Here is a 24,426-nt window from a genome sequence, read left to right on the forward strand (position 1 = left end):
GCAGCCTGACTGTACTGTGTGTGTGTGTGTGTGTGTGTGTGTGTATGGAGCGTGTCAGCGTGTCTATCTGTGTCAGTGTGTCTGTCTGTAACAGCGTTGGGGCAGAGGGGGGCTCTTTTTGGTATGTGTCCCCCAGGCAGCATTGGACTGGCAGGCTGGAGTAATCTTTGGTATTCGTGGCGGTTTCACAAACCACTCAGCTTAGTGAGGTAGCCACATTGGTTCTCACTACAAACAAAGGTCATTTTTTCAGCCACGGACATAGAGCTGAATCCTATCCTTGCTGAACTGTGTACCACAAATCAATTTTTCTCATCGTTCGAGACTTTAAACTCACTGCTTATAGCAAAGTGAGTTTACAGCCGTTTTATCAAACCATCTACCATGACAATGTCTTATCTAATCTGCACAGTTAATCTAACTACATTGTTGGAAATGCTACAGTTGCATTTTAAGACCATACAGATAGCATCCATGTCCCAACTCCCCTTTAACCTTCATCCCCTCCCTCCCTCCCTACCTCCCCCATACACACACATAATCAGAAAGGACTTATGGAGGTCATGTTGTGTCCCCTTTCCACAGCCTGTTTTTGAGGCTCAGGTTAAAGGGGTGCTGATGTACGGACCGCAGCCCTACATGAAACGCCACGAAAGAATACATCGTCCATCTCCCTGGTTTCTCCTGTTCTTGGGAGATGTCTCCTCCTCGTCAATATTCACATATAATGCAAAAAATATGTCCTTCATTGGTCTCTGTCCTCGCATCCCTCTTTTTTTTCTTTTAAAAAGTCCTTACATTTGTCTTTTTTTGATTTATCAACAAGGTGCCTTACTTATGCACGACAGAGCACAAAAGTAACAAGAAATATAAACTTTGTGTCTATGGTACTAATTACCCGCATCAATATTATAGAGTGAAAGAAAGAAAGAGAGGGAAAAGAGGGGGATAGGGGAAGAGGAGGTAGATAACCAAAGATAGAATGAAAGAGAGAGAGAGAGATTTTCCTCTGTTTCAAAATGTGTCAAGTATGTGTCGGTGGATTTTTCTTTGGAACATATTGTGGTATCTTTGTGGTTTTGAGGTTTGGTATTGTATGCCTTAAAATTGGGTTGATTTTTTTTCTTCCTAAAAAAGCAGATTCTAATTCACTTAAATGTTTATTGTGGGTTGCTATGGTACATACTGCCCATCAGTAGGAGTATTGGCACACTGTAGCTGTGTGTGAATGCAATACCATATTCTCTGATTATCATTAAGGCAGTTAGCATTGGCACTAGTTCTTGTAGCATTTGTGACTGTATTGTGTCTCGGCTAGCCACAGATAATAACCATTGCGTGGGAATATCAAGTGGAAGATTTGCTCTTTTCCAAATCTGCTGATCCCTATTTTTGGTAAAAGACAGATGATGCATCTAAACTGTGTGTCATTCAGTTTCAAAACAGGAAGCCTCCACCATTTTTGCTTAAATTATGATGTAAAACTAAATCTCCGTAGCACCTCAAATGTTTCTGGATCCATCATTACCCCTCTGTCCACTAAATGAAACTGAGATATATCTCTATATCAACTGTATGTGTTTCTGAGTGTATCTTTGCAATACCCTAACGTGTATTTTGTGACACAAGGTCATCTATTTGCTTGGTGAGTGTTATCAAGGTAACGTATTTGGAGTGCTTGCTAAAAACCTGCCTCTTCTTTTTCCCAGTGTATAGGCCGCTGGTTGAACCATCCCCCTCCTCCTACTTCACCAGTCTTGTTGGATGAGGAACAACAATAGGATAATGGCTCTCTATTGATCTGCCTTCAGAGAGGTTCGAGTGCCTGAAAATGTTGTGCCATGGCCTCTCTCTCCCCAGCCCTGGAACACACTGAGAAGCCTCTCCTCGAGGACTGCTGTCTCCAGCTTTCTCTTATAACCAGCAGGGGGCACTGGGGCACCTTCAGTGCAGAGCAGACTGGACAGCTGCCACGGCGAGGCCATTGTGTCACCACCTCCATTGAATTCCATGTGCTCTTCTTACATTCTCCTCTGCAGCAGCTGTAATACAGTTGGCTGGACGCCTGCCTGGCCGTGTTGTCGCTTGGTTTCTGTATTGATCAGTGAAAAGCATCTCCCTCCTGAACAAAGAGCATGTCCAGACATATTGCCTCCCCGACGGTCACAAACACAGACGCTTCAGCTTCTCCAAAGCAACGACAGTCTCCCTGCAGGCCTCCAACATCTGTGCAAAAATATAGACCTGGGCAGCCGGGTAGACCTGAGTATCTTTACTGCCAAGCGTCTTCTGTTTCACCTTCAGGAAGGGTCAAGGCCCTGCTCCCTCTCCCTGTCTGCATCGATCCATTTTTCAATTCATTCGTTTGCAGGCGTATGATCCGAGTGGCTCGCTGAAATGGCTGGCCATCAGGGAATACCTTTGGCGAAGAAGGAGTGGAGAGAGGGAGGAGAAGACCGGTCGAGCTTTTGTTTTTTCATGGGGTTGTGTTGTTTTTTCTAGGATGGTCTTGCGCACAGGACTGGGTTAGATAACAGGGCTGTGTGCTGTCAGGTTTATTGACGTTCTTTTGTCCTTGTTGAGAAATGTGAGTAGAGAGTGAGGCTGAGCAGACTCATAGCAGACACAAAGGGGAGTGCTGGGAGGGATTCAGCAGCAACTACCTGGTAGGGAGGCTGGCCGAGGCTTGATGTTGAGATTGTTTAAACATAGCAACATATCATGATGGTGCATGTAGTGTAGATGGACTGACACCATCAACAGAAACCCAATTCAATCAAAAAAAAAGTGATTGTCCTTGTGTGGACCTGACTACATGTTACCTTTACGTTTCACTTGCTTCATAAGAGTCCAGTGGTGAGACTTTCAGATCGTGGTGGTTACAGTTACAATTGACCAAGAGGTGGTTGCATGGAACGAATGAGGCATCAACATGGTTATTGGGAACGGAGTGGGCTACAGGAGGTACCACCTCCCCATCCCCATGCCACCCCGTGGCTCCCCCCGGGCCTCTCAGGCTTTGGAAAAGGTGGTGGCCGAGGTGCCCGGCTGGCCGGGGCTGGTGCCGTGCTCGTCGTGCCAGCGGTCCACACAGCGTCGCCGGGCGTTCATGAAGAAGTTGCTGACGGTGTTGAGCTCCAGGCCCAGCTGCTGGGAGATGGTGATCTGCATCTCCTTGGACGGGCGCTTGTTCTCCTTGAAGATGGCGATGAGCGTGCGGCGTTGCAGGTCTGTGAAGACCAGCCGCTGCTTTTTGGGCACCATGTTGCAGTCTTTGTGCTGCTCCTGCTCTTTGCGCTTGCAGGCTGTGAGGGGTGGTAGGGGTGGTAGGGGTGGGAGGGGGTGGTAGGGGTGGGAGGGGTGGGAGGGGTGGGAGGGGTGGGAGGGGTGGTAGGGGTGGGAGGGGTGGGAGGGGGTGGGAGGGATGGGAGGGGTGGGAGGGATGGGAGGGGTGTTAGGGGTGGTAAGGGTGGGAGGGGTGGGAGGGGTGGTAAGGGTGGGAGGGGTGGGAGGGGTGGTAGGGGTGTTAGGGGTGGGAGGGGTGGTAAGGGTGGGAGGGGTGGGAGGGGTGGGAGGGGTGGTAAGGGTGGGAGGGGTGGGAGGGGTGTTAGGGGTGGGAGGGGTGGTAAGGGGTGGGAGGGGGTGGGAGGGGGTGGGAGGGGTGGTAAGGGTGGGAGGGGTGGTAAGGGTGGGAGGGGTGGGAGGGGGTGTTAGGGGGTGGGAGGGGGTGGTAAGGGTGGGAGGGGTGGGAGGGGGTGGGAGGGGTGGTAAGGGTGGGAGGGGGGAGGGGTGGGAGGGGTGGTAGGGGTGGGATGGGTGGGAGGGGTGGTAGGGGTGGGATGGGTGGGAGGGGTGGGAGGGGTGGGAGGGGTGGGAGGGATGGTAGGGGTTGGGAAGAGATAAACATAGCATAAATGCAGTGTTATAGTTATAGTACTGTAATAGTATATGAATATGAGTATTTCAGATAGTGTAAAATGGTGAGTGATGCAGAGGGAGAATTAGGGGAAGGTGTGGGAAATGAGTCATTAGCCAGACATAAAAACAGGTTTCAGCAGCAACAAAATAGATTGAGCTCCCTTATATTGCCATGTATTAAACTTGGTGCCCAGTGGGAATATTCCTTCCATCCTGCAGAGTGCAAACAGGGAGCTAGCCTGCGGTAAGCTGCTCTGACTGCCTGGTGGAGACACTGCTGTTTGATTCAATATTAATGCAGTTTGGGTCGCAATGGGAGACTGAGTGACTGTTACACAAAAGTGAGCGTTTGTGTGTGTGCGTTTGTGTGCATGTGTGTGCACACGCACGCATCCGTGTGAGTGAGAGAGAGAGAGCGCGAGAGAAGAGAGAAAGAGAGCTTAGTGTGTGTGCTTGTGTGTGCATGTGTGTATGAGAGAGGGAGTGGTAGAGAGGGATATATTGACCCACATTGCTGTAGGAATTGGGGGGGTTCTCTACAGGGACTGAGGTCAGAATCCCCTCCAGCAGGTCTGCAGTCTGCTACATCAAACAGAGAACCCACTGGAGCCCTATTCATTGAGCTCTGAGGTGGTATTTATAACTGCCTCCAACACAAAATGGAGGGTTGAGTGTGCACTGACTTCTATGAGGATCAATTTGAAAAGAAAACATCTAGTAATATTTAGAGGCACTAAAAAAAAAAGATACAGCATATGTAATGTACAGTAAACTAAGTATGAACTATGTATAAAGGTGATATGAACAGTGAAAACATGACAAGACAGGTATAGATGTGGAGGAGGTGCATTTCGTCCCTGAGGATTTGAGGCAGTCGGTTATTTCCCTTGCTGTCACCATAATTACCCTCCTCTTTTCTATATTTTTTCACTCCAATATTCCTTTATTCTACACTTTCTCGGATGTGTGTGTGTGCGTGTGTGCATGTGTCTGTGTCTGTATGTGTGATTGTGCTGAAGTGGCTGGAGCCAAGCTTTGGCGCTGTGTGTCTAATTACAGTGGTCCAGAGCCCATTGATCAGCCATTGCATGTCAAATCTGTTTACTACAGCCGTCTAACCTCCACAAGAGCACATCCATCATATTCATATTTCACATCAACACTACAACTACAGGCCTCTCCTACTGTACACACATACACTATACACTGTGTCTGCACTATAGACGGACTTGTACAGTGTTCAGCCTATCCTATTGACATGAATTTATAGATCATCAGTTAGTGTTGCTGATTTGGTTGTGGTGGTGATGATGATGATGATAGTTTCATATAGTCTGGATTTATCATAATTGTAGTTAGCTTGAGCAACAGATGCCATTAGATTCAACAGCCTATTGATATGTGTAGTGTATAATTATTAACACAGCTATCCACTCTTATCCCTCTCTCCATCCAGCCCCTTCATCCCATTATGTTCGAGTTGTACACAGAGCTCTGTGGGAGACTTTTGGCCCTGTTGTTTTATCGTCTCTTAGTCAGAAGGTGTCACTAGCGCTGTGCCCTGTCCGTACCGGGCGCCACACTGGGCTGCCTTGCTACAGGCGCTGGATTTAGTAATCAATAGCGATCGATCGATGAGGAAGGGGGCCCTGATTACTGAACCAAGCGCGCTGTAGAGAAGAAGAAAATCGATCACTGCAGCTTTTAGAGCTACAGTAGACACAGAGCAAAGAAACGGACATGCACAAAGAACTACCCACATTGGACTCATAATAGAAATGTTTTTTGGATTTTATTTTCGGCTTTCAAGTTGGTCTACTCTTTCCGGCCTACCACCCCACACCCTGGCAATTATTCTACCCGTTCGTTACTTAGCTGTGGCTGCAGTGGAAGTTTCGTAGTAAAATTGACAAAAACATAGGCTAAATATATACAATTATATATTTTTTGTTTATTCAATATTTCTCCGTCCTAAACTTGAGAATTGTATTGGATAATAGCCTATAGCCTACGTTTTGGCATGTGTATATGGTTAGGGGGAAGTTGTGTTATAAAAGCAACTCATTACAAACAGTATTATATTAACATACAGTATTGTGCCTCATGCTTTTGCAGAAACAAAATGTGTTCTGCTATATGTACCTACTCCTCTTATTAGCGTTGACATATTGTGCAGAATATGAGCCTAAGTTCTCACATTTCTGTAAGATGCCATTTAACACATTTTAGCGATGGTAATCGGAGTAGCCATCAGAGTATAGGCCTAGCCTACTCAATTAATCATCATCATTACCAATCGATACATTTGGGTCGGTATAGGGTTTACCATAATATAGCTTACGGGTGTCGGTTTTTGTCATGGTTACTCAAAACAATCTCACAATGGACGGGAGGATCCTGACTTGAACTCATTTGTATTGAACTCCAATGTAAAGTTGAAAGTTATGTAAAAAAGAAAATTGACAATAACTTGCCTCTTTTTCTGGAAGTTATTATTGCTAGCATTGCAACGCACAAAAAAAAGAGGTTACGAGAAAGGCCCTGGGTGTTCAATATCGGTTGATAGATTAGTGAATAATTCATGTGTGAAATTCAGTTCGTCCAATTAAATATGCCTCGGAAGGAGAATGGGAAGGGGCGTGGACACAAAACATGCTGGGAAAGGAAACGGATGCTAAATAATCAACAGCTACCATGGACCAAGCGTCTCTCGAATTGGTTAATTGTAGGTTTTATTTGCTAAAATGTTGTGGAAACAATGGTTCTCATAAACCTCTATGTAATTGCACTTATATGGGCGACTTGCCTACCAAGCCTGTTATTCCAAGGACCGCTTCACAGTTCCTGGGTTATCCAAATGCCATCCAAAGGCCATGTTGCCAATTTTGTGATGCTGTTCTATTTGTATGAGAAAAACAGAAACCTACTAGGTGTTAAATAAAGTTCGAGTTAAAAGATAGAAGTAGCCTCATCTCTAGACATTGAAATCACATTGGATCTATGAATGAACGACATTTTGTAATGAGCTTTGGTTATTGGCACTGCAGAATGAATAGCGCTATGATCATCTAGTCCTACAATATGGCTAATAATGTCTAATAGCAATGGCTAAATATTTTATGTCAACAGTCCTAAATGTAAAACACATGTCCGTTGAGGACTCCTGGTTAAAGTGTATAGGGTGTATGGTCTACTCTAGCCCTAGACCACTGATTTAACTAATCTACCAATAAACAGTTTTACTGGCTGCGGTTCAACATCATGCACACTATAAAGCCACCTTCAAGTCCTGCTTCCATTGCCCTTACACAAAAGAACCCGAGGCACTTATCTCTGCCTTATATGCACTGCCAGTTGGCAGGTATCAGTGCGTTATCTAAAACTCAATTATTTTCCCCTGCAGGATTATAGATGCAACAGAATCGGATGCACCTTTTCTCAAGACCTTGGTGGATAGTGCTGTAAGGTGGGGCGTACAGTATTATAAAGCCATGGTTTTTGTTTTTCACTTATGTTGTGTTGCACAAAGATTGATAGGATGTGTATCGACTGGGCTGCACTTTAAAGGCTAGTTTGTACAGTATTTATTCCATTCAGACCGCAGGGCAGTGCCAAGGTTTCCCAATGCAAAGTACTTCCAACTCAATACTCCTTAATGTAATGAGGCAGAGTTGGTGCTAATATACTGATAACTTGATACAATGTGTTTGTTTACTTTGCACACTGCTCTGCTGCAAGGCATTCCCCCACAACTTTAATAACACTTTGAAAGTCACCCGGCTCAAATCACTTGATGGAAGAAGAATGGTTCTAACTGCAGTTCAGGATAAATTCACTGGTAGCGTACATTTTCATTTGACATTTTCTTTTAAAATACTATGTTATTGATACTTTATATTTTACCAGTCATTAGGCTACCATTATATCTGAGATCATCAGACAAAGAGATTTCTTTGTGTGCAACATTCAACAATCAAACGTTTTTTTTATTTTTATATTTGCTCTTAAATAGAAGTCAAGTGAGCACTTCCTTAATCACCGTAAGATAAATACGATTACCTATGCAGGCCCAGAACCTGATATAATATAATATCAAAATAATATAATATGTAGGTAGCTCATTACTTGTGATAACAACTGTGACATTCACAGCTGCAGAATTCCTTTGAAAGCAGTGCTCAAGTGCTCAGATTATCGATGGAAACATTAATTTGTACTTATTACGAGTAATATTTAACTGAAGTCAAATATGACAAAATTAGTGACTTGGCAAATGTTGTAGACGTCATGCTTAAATGTATTGATATGGCATATCATAATTGGCAACAAAAGTCGGTGAAATTTGCACAATGAAATATGGTGGCATTGCTCAGTAAACATAGCAGTCAGGCTACAGGGGAAATTTAGGAGTGCCCATCTATAGATTGCAATAGTGATATAAACTCTACTTTTGTTTTATGATTAAACATTTATAATTTAGTGCCCCCTTATTACTTTCTATTATGTACTCTGTCATGTTGGTGTTTCCCTGATTAAGAAAGGCAATAACCGACTGATTATTTTTGTTAGAGAAATACAGTTAAGGTGAAATAGCAATACAAGTGCTAGTGCAACATGGTTGTAAGAGTGGGATAATGTTAATACATTGACTAACTTCAATGAGATTGGTTTGATCTATACTTTAGGCTACATGATAATCATTATGATATTTATACATCAAGAGGTCTATCATGCCTGTAAGTGTCTTATCTAAATCCTAAATAGCAACAGGTGTATCTCAAATTTCGACGCATTTTGTTGAATGTAGCCTACCACATCGTCAGTTTATAAATCATTTGATATTATGGGATACGTTGTAAATTAATTGTGAACGTATTTGATGTATATCATCAGAATACAAATTTGATCTCATTGAGTTATTATTTGTAGGTTATACCTGAGTTACTAATCGCCGATTTTAGCAAAATACACTTCATGCTTCCAGATGACCTTTTTTAACAAACAAACAAGTATATAAGTAAATAAAAACATTTCTGAAATAAATAAATATGTGAGCGTGTGAAAGCTGCCTCAGCAGCCAGGCTAGAGGTGTGTGCTCTGTCGGATTTGAAGTGGGAGAGCTGAGGGGGGGTATGGTGGGGGAATCGATAACTAACCGCACCGTTCAGCCAACCGGTCTGCCTGGGATCGATGGCCTGAATGGGGCTGATCTGAAATTGGGTGCGATGCGACTCTCTCCCGCAGAGGCCGGGCTACTGCGGGCGAGAAACAGTCACTATGTCAACCATGGACTCAACCTCTTGTTCATAATTACTTACTACGAATAACTGGCTTGTAACAAGTCATTGGGTCAATGTAAGAGGTGGACATGCAAGATGCACATCATCATCAGCTACGGCTGAATCATTTCAAATCATTAATATGGGCTGTTACTTCGTTTATTGCAATAGAGATTATTACAGCATCACCTCATCGTTTTCGATGATTTAATAGCAGTTATATTATGTTGATATTGTGAAGGTGCAGTCTGTTCTTGTGTGATCGTATTTATGGAAATGTTTTTCATAGCCTATTCTTAAGTTGTTTTATAGCAACAAATCTGTTTATATGTGTTAGTTAACAGAAATACATAACCAAGCGATATATATAGGCCTACAGGCCTCAACATCAAATAGACAATGAAAAACTGCAATACCAGACCCAGAGCCTATATTGAGGATTGTTGTTTTACTTTTAAAAATAAAATTAAGACAACACAGTCAGGGTTATTTCATTGGCAGTATGGATGATTTACCACAAGAAACCACGGATTATATCGTTTTTGAGTGAGTTGTGTGGCCAACATTAACACTGCGTATCAACATTGTAAGGGAATCTTGTTCAAACGCATACTGTCACTGTGATGTTTGTTCCTCGGTAATCATATCGGCCTACTGTTCCTGGCATGTTCAGAACTTGTTAATTTGCTCTGTAACGCCACAAAACATAATTGCTTAGGCCTAGGCTACCAGTCCTGCCTCTGTCTATTAAGTTAAACCTTAAGTTTATTTACTTTTCGTCACTCTTTGAGTATTTTTCTTATTTTTAGTGATTTATGGGACGTCTGAAGCAGCCTGCTAATCGTCTCAAAGGTCGATTTTGATGGATTTAATTCTGCAGTCAACTGAAAAGACAGTGCAGATGAGAACTTGTATGGAAAATGTTATTCAACCAACGAGGCAGCTCAAATGGCTGCAAATATGACTAAATAGTAGCCTATGCAATATAAGCATAATAATAGTATCAATAAATACTACTAATCATTATTATTATTATTAGAATAATAATTAGAATTAACACGTCAGAGGAAATTGAATTAAAATGAATACAATATTTGATCAATTATATAACTATAGTCTTTATCGAACAAAAGTGGAGTATGGTAAAAAAAAAAGTTGGGCTTGAAGTCACATAATATGTGGGTGTGTGTTGCGTTAATGCAATTGGAGACAAGACGTGTGTATCATTAACAACTAAAACACTGCAAACTATGGCGTGATAGTATGAAAAAGGGCAACACTTGTGGCTAGATTAGGTAACATATGTATCTGCATTGGACCCAAAACAAATATGCTAAAGGAGCTTGCCTGCATGATATTATTGCGATATACACCGTGGTGTAATTCTTGTGCCTTGTGAAAATCTTGAACGAATAGTAACCCTGAATGAACAGCAATTAAGGCCATGCATGGGAATTATTTACACACACACACACACACATTAAGTGTGTTAATTTTGATATTGGATCATTGAATGTGATATATACATTTGATGTAATTATGTATTTGTATAACTTCTATAAACAACAACATTTTTCATTTGTAGCCAATAGTAGAAAAGGGGTCTAAAGATTCCGGCACAGCATAGGCCTGAATAATCAAAACGATAGCCTCACTGAATAGATATTCAAACATCAATTCAAATTCTTATATTAGACTCCACCCCGTTTGTTTATTTCGCATGTAATATAGCATTGATTATTTAATCAATTGATTTCACGGTCATTTTGTTCCTTTGTTGATTTGTGTGGGTTTGCCCAACTGGAGTTTCGGGTTGCATCTGTGGGTACTGGGTGTATGTGTCTGCGGTTTTTTCTGCGACCGGCTGGTGATCGACCCAGGTTTCAGTCAGTGTATTTGAGCGCATGCAGGCTCGGCTCTCTCAGGTTAGGCCGTTTGGACATTCAAATATTTGTATTTTTCAGGCTCTCTAATGATTTCTGTATTCAATAATATTTCTGTAATACGATAAAATATTTGTTCATGTGAAATTATGGTTAATAACAATTAGTCCTAACTTTCTTTCAGTTTTTCCGTTTTCAATTAGTCAAGCTGCATGCTCTTTGGAATTACTTGTCTACTATTCAACTCTGAGTTAAATGAAAAGTTTAAATGTTGGGAAAAAATTATATGATGTAAAAAATAAAAAATAAAGGAGGCGTAACATCTCCCGTATAATTAATTTTTTTACTATTCAAAATGTAATGTAAAAAATGTAAAATGTTGACACAACCGGTGTGTTATGTTGTGCAAATAATCTGGATACAAGCGTGCAAAATCTGGAATGTTTGTCACAACATTAAGCCCCTCGACTGCCTATTTATCTCTTTGCTGTCCCCTTAAAAAGCATGATCCTCTTTCGACAATAATCGATTAAGCCAATGCAGCCTGCAGATGATTGTTGGCATGCAGTGCCCGAACACGTTTTATGGTAATAAGGGCCTAATGAGATCCTTTTCTGAAGTCAGTTTTAATCACAATTTTAGAAAAGCATACTCACAAAACATTATTTCTATCATCCTTGATACTGCCTTAGAATTTGTATAGGCCTATAGTCTACAACCGAACCTGTAATATGCAAACATGGTTGTGTTTATTAAATCACTATGAATTCATGAGGCTGCTGTCATTGCATGTTGCCATTCAATTATCAGTGCAGCCTAATTAGTTGGCTATTGGCTAATGCTGCCCTACTGTTAGCCTATTCGTTCAGGCCAAAATGGGGATGTGTGCCTTTTCTCTCCTTTAAAGAATTGGGCCCCGTGTAGCTCAGTTGGTAGAGCATGGTGCTTGCAACGCCAGGGTTGTGGGTTCGATTCCCACGGGGGGCCAGTATGGGAGAAAAAAAAATGTATGCACTCGCTAACTGTAAGTCGCTCTTTATAAGAGCGTCTGGTAAAATTGCGTGGACATTGTCTTTCCCTTGTTCTTTGAACGTTGCAGTATTCGCCTTAGATCGGGCATTGAACAAGACATTATCGGACCTTTAATAACCAATGTCCTGTCTGACGTCAGATAAGCGTCTACTGCTAACAGGAGAGAGAGAGCGCATTTCATCACCACTGCTCAAAGATTTACCAGCGGGCCCCGGTTACGCGGGAAGTGCTGTATTGGACAGTATACGCACCGGATAGAAGTGGATGCAGCTGACTTGCATGAGCTCAGATTCCGTCATCACATGGACGGTTGATTGTGTCACTAATTTTTCACAGTGAAAGTACCCAATTTAGGCTACAAACAACATAAGGTGTAGGTTGGCTAGATGGATAATGTTGTCTCGTTAGCTACTCATTCCACTTCACCAAAATATTTTGGGAAATCGATCAAACCCAACAAAAGATGCCTTTGTTTCAGCCATATGCCAATTCACATGTATTGATAATTAGAATCATAGTTTACGGTGCCAAAGTGATTTTGGATAGACTGTTCAATGTGCCTAATAAAACATATGATAGGCCTACAAACATAATCATTTTAATATTATCTGGCAGGGAAATGTTACTGTGATTTCAGGCTACAACAATGATCCTGTAATTCAGCAAATGGCTTCTCTTACGGTTTTATATTTGAAATCGGTGACGCAACGCTATTTAACCCTTAGATGCTAGCCTCGTGCGCACAGTTCAGTCTCCTAGCAATTTGATTTAAAGGTCATTCTCTCCTATCGATCCGGTTTGGCGAGGGGGCGACGGAAAAGCGTAGGAATTGATAATCTAAAATAGAATAGACGGTATTCTAGACTGTAGGCCTATTGAGGCAAACGGGTTAGATAGACCTATATGTGCTGCATTTATAATTGCATGCCCAAGTGTGAATTCTCTCTCTGCCTGTCTGTGTGTGTAGGTGTGTGTGCGTGTGCGTGCGTGTGTACTGTGTGTGTACTGTGTGAGCATGTGCATACAGTGAGGGAAAAAAGTATTTGATCCCCTGCTGATTTTGTACGTTTGCCCACTGACAAAGAAATTATCAGTCTATAATTTTAATGGTAGGTTTATTTGAACAGTGAGAGACAGAATAACAACAAAAAAATCCAGAAAAACGCATGTCAAAAATGTTATAAATTGATTTGCATTTTAATGAGGGAAATAAGTATTTGACCCCTCTGCAAAACATGACTTAGTACTTGGTGGCAAAACCCTTGTTGGCAACCACAGAGGTCAGACGTTTCTTGTAGGCCTAGTTGGCCACCAGGTTTGCACACATCTCAGGAGGGATTTTGTCCCACTCCACTTTGCAGATCTTCTCCAAGTCATTAAGGTTTCGAGGCTGACGTTTGGCAACTCGAACCTTCAGCTCCCTCCACAGACTTTCTATGGGATTAAGGTCTGGAGACTGGCTAGGCCACTCCAGGACCTTAATGTGCTTCTTCTTGAGCCACTCCTTTGTTGCCTTGGCCGTGTGTTTTGGGTCATTGTCATGCTGGAATACCCATCCACGACCCATTTTCAATGCCCTGGCTGAGGGAAGGAGGTTCTCACCCAAGATTGCCCTGTCCATCGTCCCTTTGATGCGGTGAAATTGTCCTGTCCCCTTAGCAGAAAAACACCCCCAAAGCATAATGTTTCCACCTCCATTTTTGACGGTGGTCATAGGCAGCATTCCTCCTCCTCCAAACACGGCGAGTTGAGTTGATGCCAAAGAGCTCCATTTTGGTCTCATCTGACCACAACACTTTCACCCAGTTCTCCTCTGAATCATTCAGATGTTCATTGGCAAACTTCAGACGGGCATGTATATGTGCTTTCTTGAGCAGAGGGACCTTGCGGGCGCTGCAGGATTTCAGTCCTTCACGGCGTAATTGTTTTCTTGGTGACTATGGTCCCAGCTGCCTTGAGATCATTGACAAGATCCTCCCGTGTAGTTCTGGGTTGATTCCTCACCGTTCTCATGATCATTGCAACTCCACGAGGTGAGATCTTGCATGGAGCCCCAGGCCGAGGGAGATTGACAGTTATTTTGTGTTTCTTCCATTTGCGAATAATCTTACCAACTGTTGTCACCTTCTCACCAAGCTGCTTGGCGATGGTCTTGTAGCCCATTCCAGCCTTGTGTAGGTCTACAATCTTGTCCCTGACATCCTTGGAGAGCTCTTTGATCTTGGCCATACTTATTTCCCTCATTAAAATGCAAATCAATTTATAGCATTTTTGACATGCGTTTTTCTGGATTTTTTTGTTGTTATTCTGTCTCTCACTGTTCAAATAAACCTACCATTAAAATGATAGACTGATCATTTCTTTGTCAGTGGGCAAACGTACAAAATCTGCAGGGGATCAAATACTTTTTTTCCCTCACTGTACATGATAAAAATGTGAACGATATTGGTCCCTTAATATGCAGCAAGAGTGCAGCAAGGCTACTGTACAGTGTAAGGGGATCGCAGGCAGGGGCGACTGCCCACATTTTCTTGTGTAAGGGACGGAACAGCCTTCTGTCTCAGAGCTTTATTTGACCATTTATTGATCACTTTGTCTAATGGTGACGTTGTAATTTTCAGCGTAGGTCTGTCTGGGTATAGACCTAATCTCATTTTAGGCTATTCCCTTATCCATAGAATATTGCTTCACCATTTTAGAGAAACGTCAACATAACATAGCCTATGATTAGTGGAATACCAGTTAGGGTTTGGGCGTGTAAATGCACGCATATAGCTGCATCGTGCCAATGAAAGCATGCGTTTAATAGTCATTCCGGTGTACATTATGAAGGGTGAGCTGTTAATGGGGGAAATGGTGTTGCACATGAGCGGAGGGGGAAGGGGTAGCGGGAGGAGTAAGCCTATGCCTGCATGGCGCAGCGCCAGGATGGAAGGGAGAGACCGGGGAATGGAAATCGATACAGATTCAGAGCTCGCCAGATCGGCCTTAACAATGTATGGCGCAGACGCACTCTGTATCCCGATCACATACACACATGCAGGCACATAGGCTACACTGGAAAAATGGGGAGACGTGTCTGTGAGTGCACGTTCTCCATCACTATACTTAATTCGCCTCCTCAAACGCAGAAAAACAAATCAGAATTCGTCATCTGGCTGCATTGACAAACATTTAGAATAGATTTGAAGAATGTGAATAGCTTTTCATTAGTGCCCCGGAGAAAATGGCTGCCATTGTCCACAACAACCACATGATTTCACAGTGTGTGCGTGCGCGCGTGTGTGAATCCCAGTAGACCTATTTACAGCACACATTGCTGTGCTTAACAAAATGCGTCTGTGAAACCGCAGCTGCATGATTCTCTCCCCTTCTGTTCCCCATGCCTATCAATTATTAAAGTTCGCATCGATCATTTCGCAGGCCTGCATCAACCCGTCTCTTCATGAAAAAGCCTGCTTTCGATTATTCTAAAATAATCATGCCTAAAGGCTCTTTTCAATCAAAACCGCTAACCGGATTTCCGGGATAGATCATAAACAACATTCTTGCATCACAGCTTTTGATTAATATGTTGCCGAGTGTCTTTTGGTTAAACCTTTTGCTTTTTTAAGCACCGGAAAAGGTGCATTCTTGAGAAGAATCTCCCAGAAAAGTGTTTCCGGATTTGAGAATATGGACCTTATTCTGTGGACTCTGAACTATGTGTCTTAACATAGCCTACACAGGATGGTGAGCCTGATCTGATTGTGACATTGTGTGATATTATTGATCTTGACATGATGGTGGGTGAAGGACGTACAGCATGCTAGACGCAGGCTATATGAACATGTCAAAATTAAGAATTAGACTCGTCTGGGACATTAACATACTGTATCTCCATAGCCTACCTCAACCGTACATTGTTGTACAACACTTTATTAATAACATTTTACTGCAGTGGGCTAAATCAGGGTCACACAGAGCGTTTCTTGGTATTCTTCAACAAATCTACTTGAAACAAAACTATACACCTCACACACGGTTATGGGCTTAAAAAAGAAGACACCTGTACCATGTCAGATATATAGTTGAAATGTATTGAATTTTGAGTTTGCATCCCAATATTACACTTTAAATACTTCAAATAAGACTGAAATATAACAAAATCGTTTGACATAGAAACACAGGATTTTCGCGTAAAAAAAAAGGTGTATTAATTACGAAAATATGACAAATATTAATAACATTCCACCCATGGGTTCACTAGGTCACTTGACTGCAGGGAAAGGGCTACAGCAAAGCCATAATACATTACCTCAAACATAGGTCAACAGCACCGTTCATATAGGCCTAAGATTTCAGCACCATGGACAGCGGTGATCCCAAATGAAAATGGTTTTGATCGGTGGGGTTGAACATTTCTGTAGCAAATACACTTGGAGGTGGATAGAAATGCTAGCGGTGTATGGAGCAAGCTGGGTTGATCGTTGTTTAGGTACAGTGATGGCATTGGGATTATGTCCCAACTGTATAGAGACAGGCAGCCATAATTCCGAGTATATGAAGGATGCATGTCATCCAGACTTGTGTATAAACTGTTGGATGATAGATTAATAAAATACTCGTTTTACTTATATTTTTTCATGAGTAGCATAGCCATCTTAAATATTTGCTCCATACAGAAATAGCAGTGGTATGGGGACAGCAGAGAGGTCGACCTCCCTTGATGTAAATGTAGGCCTAGCCTGTGATGAAGTTGATTGAGCTATTCTCTCCCTATCCATAGTCTGCCTGTATTATGGTAGAATAACCTCTTACTAGAAGAGAGAATAATCTCATCACCAAAATCGAATTTTTACAAATGATAAATTGTTGATATTCCCCTTCACATTTTGGATAAATAAGATTGATGCTCTTGCGAAATATTTCATTGCGTCGCATTTTATGCATCGGTGATTTGGCAGGATCGAATCATTTTTGTTGTCTCTATTGTCTTCGGAGTGTGTCTGGAACAATGCGTTGGTGAATACATGTTAACACAGATCCAGGCTGATTGTATAACCCAACCCCCAAAGGGTGTTTTGAGAGTGAGTTTGCCATCCAGTCTACAGATGTAACATGATTACAACAGAGAGAGAGAAAAAGGTGTGCAATGGGGGCTTTCTCCAGTCTCTCCATCCCCTTTCCCGGCTACACGCCACCCCCCCCACCTCTCTGGGAGAGTCCAATGGGAGAGAGTGCTGAGGTGGAATAATTGATAGATGCACTGGCTATCCTTATCGATCACTGCTTTATTGACCCGACCAAATACATTGAGATGGAGTGTGGAATTCAACGCTGATGCAAATACGAATAGTTTTTTTTTAATCGTTAATGCAATCTTTAAATGTCTCAGCCCTCACTTTGCCGTGTCTTTCTCGACACAATCCAAGTTGTTGTTTACCTATAATGCATCCTTGTTTACGTTGGTTCAAAATGTCAACAGATGCACTTTGTGAGCTTGTTTTTGTAAATTATCATCTGTCCTAAAAAGCCAATCAGCTTGATCCATGATCAACGTGATGCGTAACGAGGCACAGGTTGGCCTTAATTGTAGGCCATACTATAGGTTTGCACTTTGGTGAGATTCGCTTTGCACTTGCCCTCCACTCGCGGACAATGCACCACACATTTGTAACCAGGCGTTTTATGGTGCGCGCATAAAGGGCACGCAGCCCCCCTCACTTGACTACATCGTGCTCAGTTTTTAATTTTCTGGGGAAGATTGTCATGTGATTGTGCAGACACTGGCATTTTCGCATTAGCTAAGCAGGGAAGCGGCATTGATTTGTGGGACTATGATGAATTTGGAATAGTAATTTGAATTTATTGATTGATGTGGCCGACGGAGAATCCGCACCCTCCCTTTTAGAATCCCAACTCCCACTCCCAACCCACATCGCACAGTGGATAACGGCGAATTGAAATGCAATAAGTAAAATGTAGCTCCCACCATTTACATGTCACAGTAATTTGTCATTTTGCCCAACTCCATTTTGCCTGCGAGCAACTGACAGCACAAGGTAGCTCACACGACAACAGACAGCACGTCAGGGCCAGAGGATAACCACTCGCTCGCAAAGAGTGCAGCTATTAAACAATCATAGCCATAATCATAATCATAACAACAACAACCATAACAATCACGATAACATCACTACTACTAATGATAATGATTGATACTTGACAATAAATAATGATACTTGCACTACACCTATTAGGCATATAGCCTGTAAACTATTGAAGAATAGCCATTATACACATGGGGGTACAAATGGAGCATAGGCGTATCAATTCTAAAATGAATGCATACGAACGTGCATGCATGCTGCACATAGACAGGCATACTGTAGCCCTACATGCATGCATGCAGAAATACACATGTATGGGAAGTTCTGTGCCATAGTTCTAATATAGTGCATTCAGTCCATTCATTGAGAGGTTTGTATCATAGTGGGGGGGGCTGTAAAACCCCACTGCTCAATTAGGTTTAACAGCAATGGCACTTAAAGAGACAATTGTGGACTGTTTAAATCTTTATTTACCAGAACCCCACTAAATGCGGAACAATTTACATTCCATTAAGTGCTTTTCAATAGGGCATTGACTGGAACTAAAATATGCCACTATATCTGCTTAATTGAACTGTCCACTGAAATAAGACAGAGAAGTACTGATTGGCGTTTTGAAGCGCGTGCATGTCCAAACGCGTGCATGTTCCTTTGCAGAAACATCAATGAAAGTGGCCATCACTTCCAACTCGTATGATTTTATAGCTTTTCACCCCTAATTAAGCCTCGTTAATTAGCTCCCAAGCTTTATAGCTTGTACAAGAACACCATTTTTTGGTGACTTTTTAGCCTTCGTGGAGATTTCACCGCAGGGCCTTGGGATAGCCTGGTGGTCATTGTTCCAAACTCTTACCTCTCACTGGCAAAATGAATAAATTAACTGATGAATTAATAAATAGGAATAAATGGTTACAACTTATGAATTCAGAGTGAAAAATGTGTGCATTAGAGTTGCATAGACCTATGTAAAAACAACAACATTTTAGGCTGCTATACCAGGCCTATGTATTTTTATAGCCAGTATAGGCGAAAACACAATGTACAACTTCGGCTGTAGTGTTATTGCTGATGATTTAGAGTTGGTATGTTGTAGATTTAAGGAAAGTTACCTTTCACAGTTAATTATGACAGTAGGCCTATTTGTATTTAATCTCCATTCAGTTCTTATTTTCAGTTCTTATTTTACTTTTACTTATTCATAATCACAATATATCACCACGAAGTCGCTATTCCACCTATAGATGACTTCGAGACTTTATAAATAAAGTGTAAGCCGCAGAATGTTGAAAATCAAAGACAGGCGCATCTGTTTGTTGAGCTGTCTTTCAGATCCAAATCGATCATTTATCAGTGTGCTACTTTGAAAAGGGACGCGGGGACCCCTTAGTATCGATTCGCAGGAGGTCACGCTCCCGACTTGCTGCTAGGCCCTAGCATCTCAGACGCGCCTTGTTTGCGCCTCGCGGAGTAGACAGGGAAAGGGAAAGCCCACGATAATTCCAGGTCCATTTGATACATAATACGCTGACAAACGATATTTAACATGAGGCTAATGGAACGACTCCACACCAGAAGAAGAGTGAATATGTGAATTTTGACAGTCTGCTGGTCAATAATCGCACCATTGTAGGCCTACACGCGTTATTGTGGCCCAAATGATACAGTTACAGAGAACCACAATCAATTTGATTCAGCTCTTTCTGTGTTTGATTTCCTATTGTCTGTGGTCGAAACACCTTGTCGTGTGTGTGTGTGTTCCCCATTACGCGCGTGCGTAAAATTGATACAAGTATAATGTTGGCAGCATATTAGTGAGTATTCAAAAACTTGAAACAAGTTAATTTCTATTTTTTTCTTCAAGTTTAACAGCTAATTAGGATATCACCTGCAGAGTAGACTACCACAGCATAGCTACTGTTTACTCTTTCATACTTTATTATATGAGCATGAAGCAGTCAATCCAACTGGATTTACATATCTTTTCAAACAACCAATTCAACATGCTGGTTTAATAAAGTTTAAAGAATAATAGCCATTGTTAACACCTCAAAGAATCCATACAACTTGTTACAGTGATATCTGTTTGAGTAGCGATTGATAGTCTCGCCACATTGATTTCTAAGATCCCTTCACATTTGGACGTCTCCTTACTCACCTGCTAGTCTGAGTGCCGACATTCTCTGGAACTCAGGTTCCTGCAGCCACTTCCACATCCTCCGGAAGGTTTCCCGGCCAGACTTGAGTTTACTCCAGGGTTTAGGGTTCCTCAGCAGGTCAGACAGGGTTCCCTGGGACCGACACAAGATCCGCTGGGCGAAGATGGCCTGGGGAATGCTGTAGCGCTTGAGCTCCGCCGTTATTCGTTGTGCCACCTCCTTGGTGTTTATTTCTTCCACCTGCCCCGACCCACCTCCCTGCCCGCCCCCCACCGTCTGCCTCTCCCGGTCAGAGAGCATGGACCCGTTAGCCTGAGAGTGCGGATGGCTGTGATGGTGCATACCGTTCAGGGATGACATGATGCCGGCCCCGTGGCCCCCAAATCCCCGGGCCAGGTGTTCCTCGCTCCGGGACAGCATCGCTGCGTGAGACTCGAAGCCTCCGGACGAGTGCATCTTGTCGTTGGAGAGGTGGGCGCCCGGACCGTAGGCGCCAAGAGTCTGCTGCGAGTTGTGCAAAGACCCGAGGCCGTTGGAGAGAGGGGACAGCGGCTGGCCCATGCCGGACATGTCTTTAGGGTAGTGGCCGTAAAGGTTGCTCATCGAGGCAAGGCTCCTGTCGTCCCGCATGAGGGTGAAGCTGCCGCTGACGTTGCCGGCGGTGAGACGCTGATGCGCCGGATGGTGGTGAGCGTGCGGGTGAGGATGATGGTGAAATTTATCCGAGACGGTGGATATGGGAGGCAGGTGCTGCAGCGGTGTCAGCGTAGTGTAAGTGCTGCTCATGGTCATCCCGGAGTCGCAGGACATGGTCATTGCGGGGTGCAAGGGACCGGACAATGCATGGTCTGTGCGATACTCCCCAGCTCCCTCTAATATTGAGGCCATACTGGACACCATGGCTGACCGTCCGTGCGACACCAAGTTCCGATGCGACGCTAAGGACTGCCGTCCATGGTGCGGAGAGTTCATTAAGTCACCCGTTTGATGAGAATGAGATACACCGTGCAGATTTCCAATGTTTTCCATTGAAAGTTCCATTGTTGAAATAATCTTTATTTACACCTCTCTCTCCCCTCTCTCTCACTCGTCCGCACTCTCTTGCTCCCTCGCTCTCCCTCTCCCTCTGTCTCACACACTCCTTTCCAATAAAATGTTAACGATTTCAAAGCCAAGCCATTGATTGTAGTAGCCTCTTCAGTCAATCCAGCATGATTTCAAGCGATCAGTTGCCCGCGACAAAGCTGTGCCATAAACCACTGCTCACACTTCTGGTATGGTGTCTGCTTGTTTGTAGCCTATTCCATTCGCTGTAGAGCACCACTACAATCGAAAGCAAAGGCTGTGCTTCCAGCGTGTATGTTGACGTGCCCGCGCATATGTTAAGACGTGACTGTGCATGTGTGCGCGCACTGTGTTACAGTGTTAGCGTTCAGTCCAGGGGCGGACTGGCCTTCTGGCATTTCGGGTAAATGCCAGATGGGCTTTTCCATTTTTAGCCAAGTGGGCCTGTCTGACTTGGGTTTTATGGGCAAAATAATCTTTATCTGAATAAAAATGGGGGCCTCAAGGAAGAAAATGGTTCGGTGTGGGTGTCTCGAGGGGAAAAAAATTGGCTAGTGTAGGGGCCACAAGGGAAAAAATTGACAGTTGTGTTAGAACTCCCAGGGCCGATTTCTGGTCCCAGTCCACCCCTGATTCAGTCTGGCGCTGTCTGACATCACCAGCCCTTTGTCAGGTTTGCTCATGTTGTAAACTAAACCTGGAATTCCTCAACAAGATTACATTAGACATTTAAAGAGATAAGAGACAGACATGTATCTTGAGCAAAACTGCAAGCCCTCGCCATGCAACATTTACCTTGAGCTATTGGGGAGTCCTGGATAAGAGACTTTGGTTTAGCCTGATAAAGCCGCCTAACTTGGTGCCAGGACGTGATTTCTCAATGGTTAAATATTAATTGACATGCTTAACATCATGCTACTGCCATGAATAAAAAGCTTTGTTCTTCTAAACAATCTTGCACTTCATAAAGATGCATGGTAGCCGATACACCTTGGAGTTTTCAGGCAGGAAAACAATTTAGGGAGAAGTCATTGGGAAAATGCTATGCATTTTGTTGTGTGATACAGTGCCTCCAGAAAGTATTCACCCCCCTTGACTTTTTCCACATTTTGTTGAGTTATAGCCTGAATTTAAAATAGATTACATTGAGATTTTTTTGTCACTGGCCTACACTCAATACCACATCATGTTAAAGTGGAATTATGTTTTCCTAAATTTTTACAAATGAATAAAAAATGAAAAGCTGAAATGTCTTGAGTCAATAAGTATTAAACTCCTTCGTTATGACATGCCTAAATAAGTTCAGGAGTAAAAATGTGCTTAACAAGTCACATAATAAGTTGCATGGACTCACTCATCTCTCTACCCCACACATACAATAATCTATAAGGTCCCTCTGTTGAGCAGTGAATTTCAAAAACAGATTCAACTACAAAAACAAGGGAGGTTTTCCAATGCCTAGCAAATAAAAGCACCTACCTATTGTTAGATGGGTCAAAATAAAAAAGCAGACATTGAAAATCCCTTTGAGCATGGTGAAATTATTAATTACACTTTGGATGGTGTATCAATACACCCAGACACTACAAAGATACAGGCGTCCTTCCTAACTCAGTAATCGGAGAGGAAGGAAAGCGCTCAGGGATTTCACCATGAGGCCAATGGTGACTTTAAAACAGTTACAGGGTTTAATGGCTGTGATGGGAGAAAACTGAGGATGGATCAACAACATTGTAGTTACTCCACAATACGAACCTAATTGACAGAGTGAAAAGAAGGAACCATGTACAGAATACAAATATTCCAAAACATGTATCCTGTTCACAACAAGGCACTAAAGTAATACTGCAAAAAATTAGGCAAAGCAATTAACTTTTGTCCTGAATAGAAAGTGTTATGTTTGGGACAAATCCAACACAACACATTACTGAGTACCACTCTCCATATTGGCAAGCATAGTGGTGGCTGCATCATGTTATGGGTATGCTTGTAATCATTGTCTAGCAATGATCAACAACCAATTTAACAGAGATTGAAGAATTTTGAAAATAATAATGGGCAAATATTGTACAATCCAGGTGTGCAAAACTCTTAGAGACATAGCCAGAAAGACTCACAGCTGTAATCGCTGCCAAATGTGATTCTAATATGTATTGACTCAGGGGTGTGAATACTTACAGTGCATTCGGAAAGTATTCAGACCCCTTGACTTTTTCCATATTTTGTTACATTACAGCCTTATTCTAAAATTGATTAAATCGTTTTCCCCCCCTCATCAATCTACACACAATACCCCATAATGACAAAGCAAAAAATGGTTCTTAGATATTTTTGCAAATAAAAAACTAATACATTAACATGAAAGGTATAGGCAATAGGCCTATATGCTGTATAATAATAATAATAATAATAATAATAATAATAATGCGATGTGTATGCAGAGATTGTGGCACCAGTTGGACGCTATACACTGAAAAAAATAAAGGTTCTTAAATGGTTCTTCCTCAGCTCTTAAGGTTCCTTGGAGAACTTGCCCCATAAAGAACCTTTGAGTTAAGTGTGGGGTTCTTGACGTGGCATCTACGGTTCTTCAGAATTCTAAAAGGTTCTTGAAATGTATGGAAGCCTGCAGATGTGTCCCTTTCATAGCACTCAGTAAATTGGCCAGTGTTAACTAGTGTTGATTTTTCAGTGTAACATTTCTAGTGTTGATTCAAGGGTTAAATTAACACTCGGTGGTGTAAAAGAACGCCAGTTTTGGTGCTAATAAGCAGATATGTTTGTTTCAATATCTATGTTGAAACAATGTTGAGCAAATACAGTATAAATAATATACATTTTTCAAAACTATTCCAATCTGTTACTTGGACTTATTGCACCCATTACTGAAATGGTTGTTCAAGTTTAGATGTTTAAGGTAGTCTCATTTCTTAGTCTTCCCAACCCTGGCATTCATTCTGAATGCAGGTGAATACAAATTCCAAATGTTGAATATCCCCAC

The 24,426-nt window shown here is 42.4% G+C and overlaps 1 protein-coding gene across 1 annotated transcript; it reads right to left on the bottom strand.

Moving 5' to 3' along the window:
* Window positions 1–530: 530 nt before the first annotated feature.
* On the bottom strand, window positions 531–21,671 carry LOC121533524 (hepatocyte nuclear factor 6-like). The gene is made up of 2 exons (XM_041839543.2): window positions 20,360–21,671; window positions 531–3,305 (listed from the first exon to the last, which is right to left on the bottom strand). Exons 1-2 carry the CDS (start codon window positions 21,399–21,401, stop codon window positions 3,013–3,015), a joined length of 1,335 nt encoding a protein of 444 aa, XP_041695477.2. The 5' UTR covers window positions 21,402–21,671; the 3' UTR covers window positions 531–3,012.
* Between the last annotated feature and the right edge of the window lie 2,755 nt (window positions 21,672–24,426).

The sequence above is a fragment of the Coregonus clupeaformis genome, chromosome 20 (genome assembly GCF_020615455.1).
Source record: "Coregonus clupeaformis isolate EN_2021a chromosome 20, ASM2061545v1, whole genome shotgun sequence".
NCBI classification, from domain to species: Eukaryota; Metazoa; Chordata; class Actinopteri; order Salmoniformes; family Salmonidae; genus Coregonus; species Coregonus clupeaformis.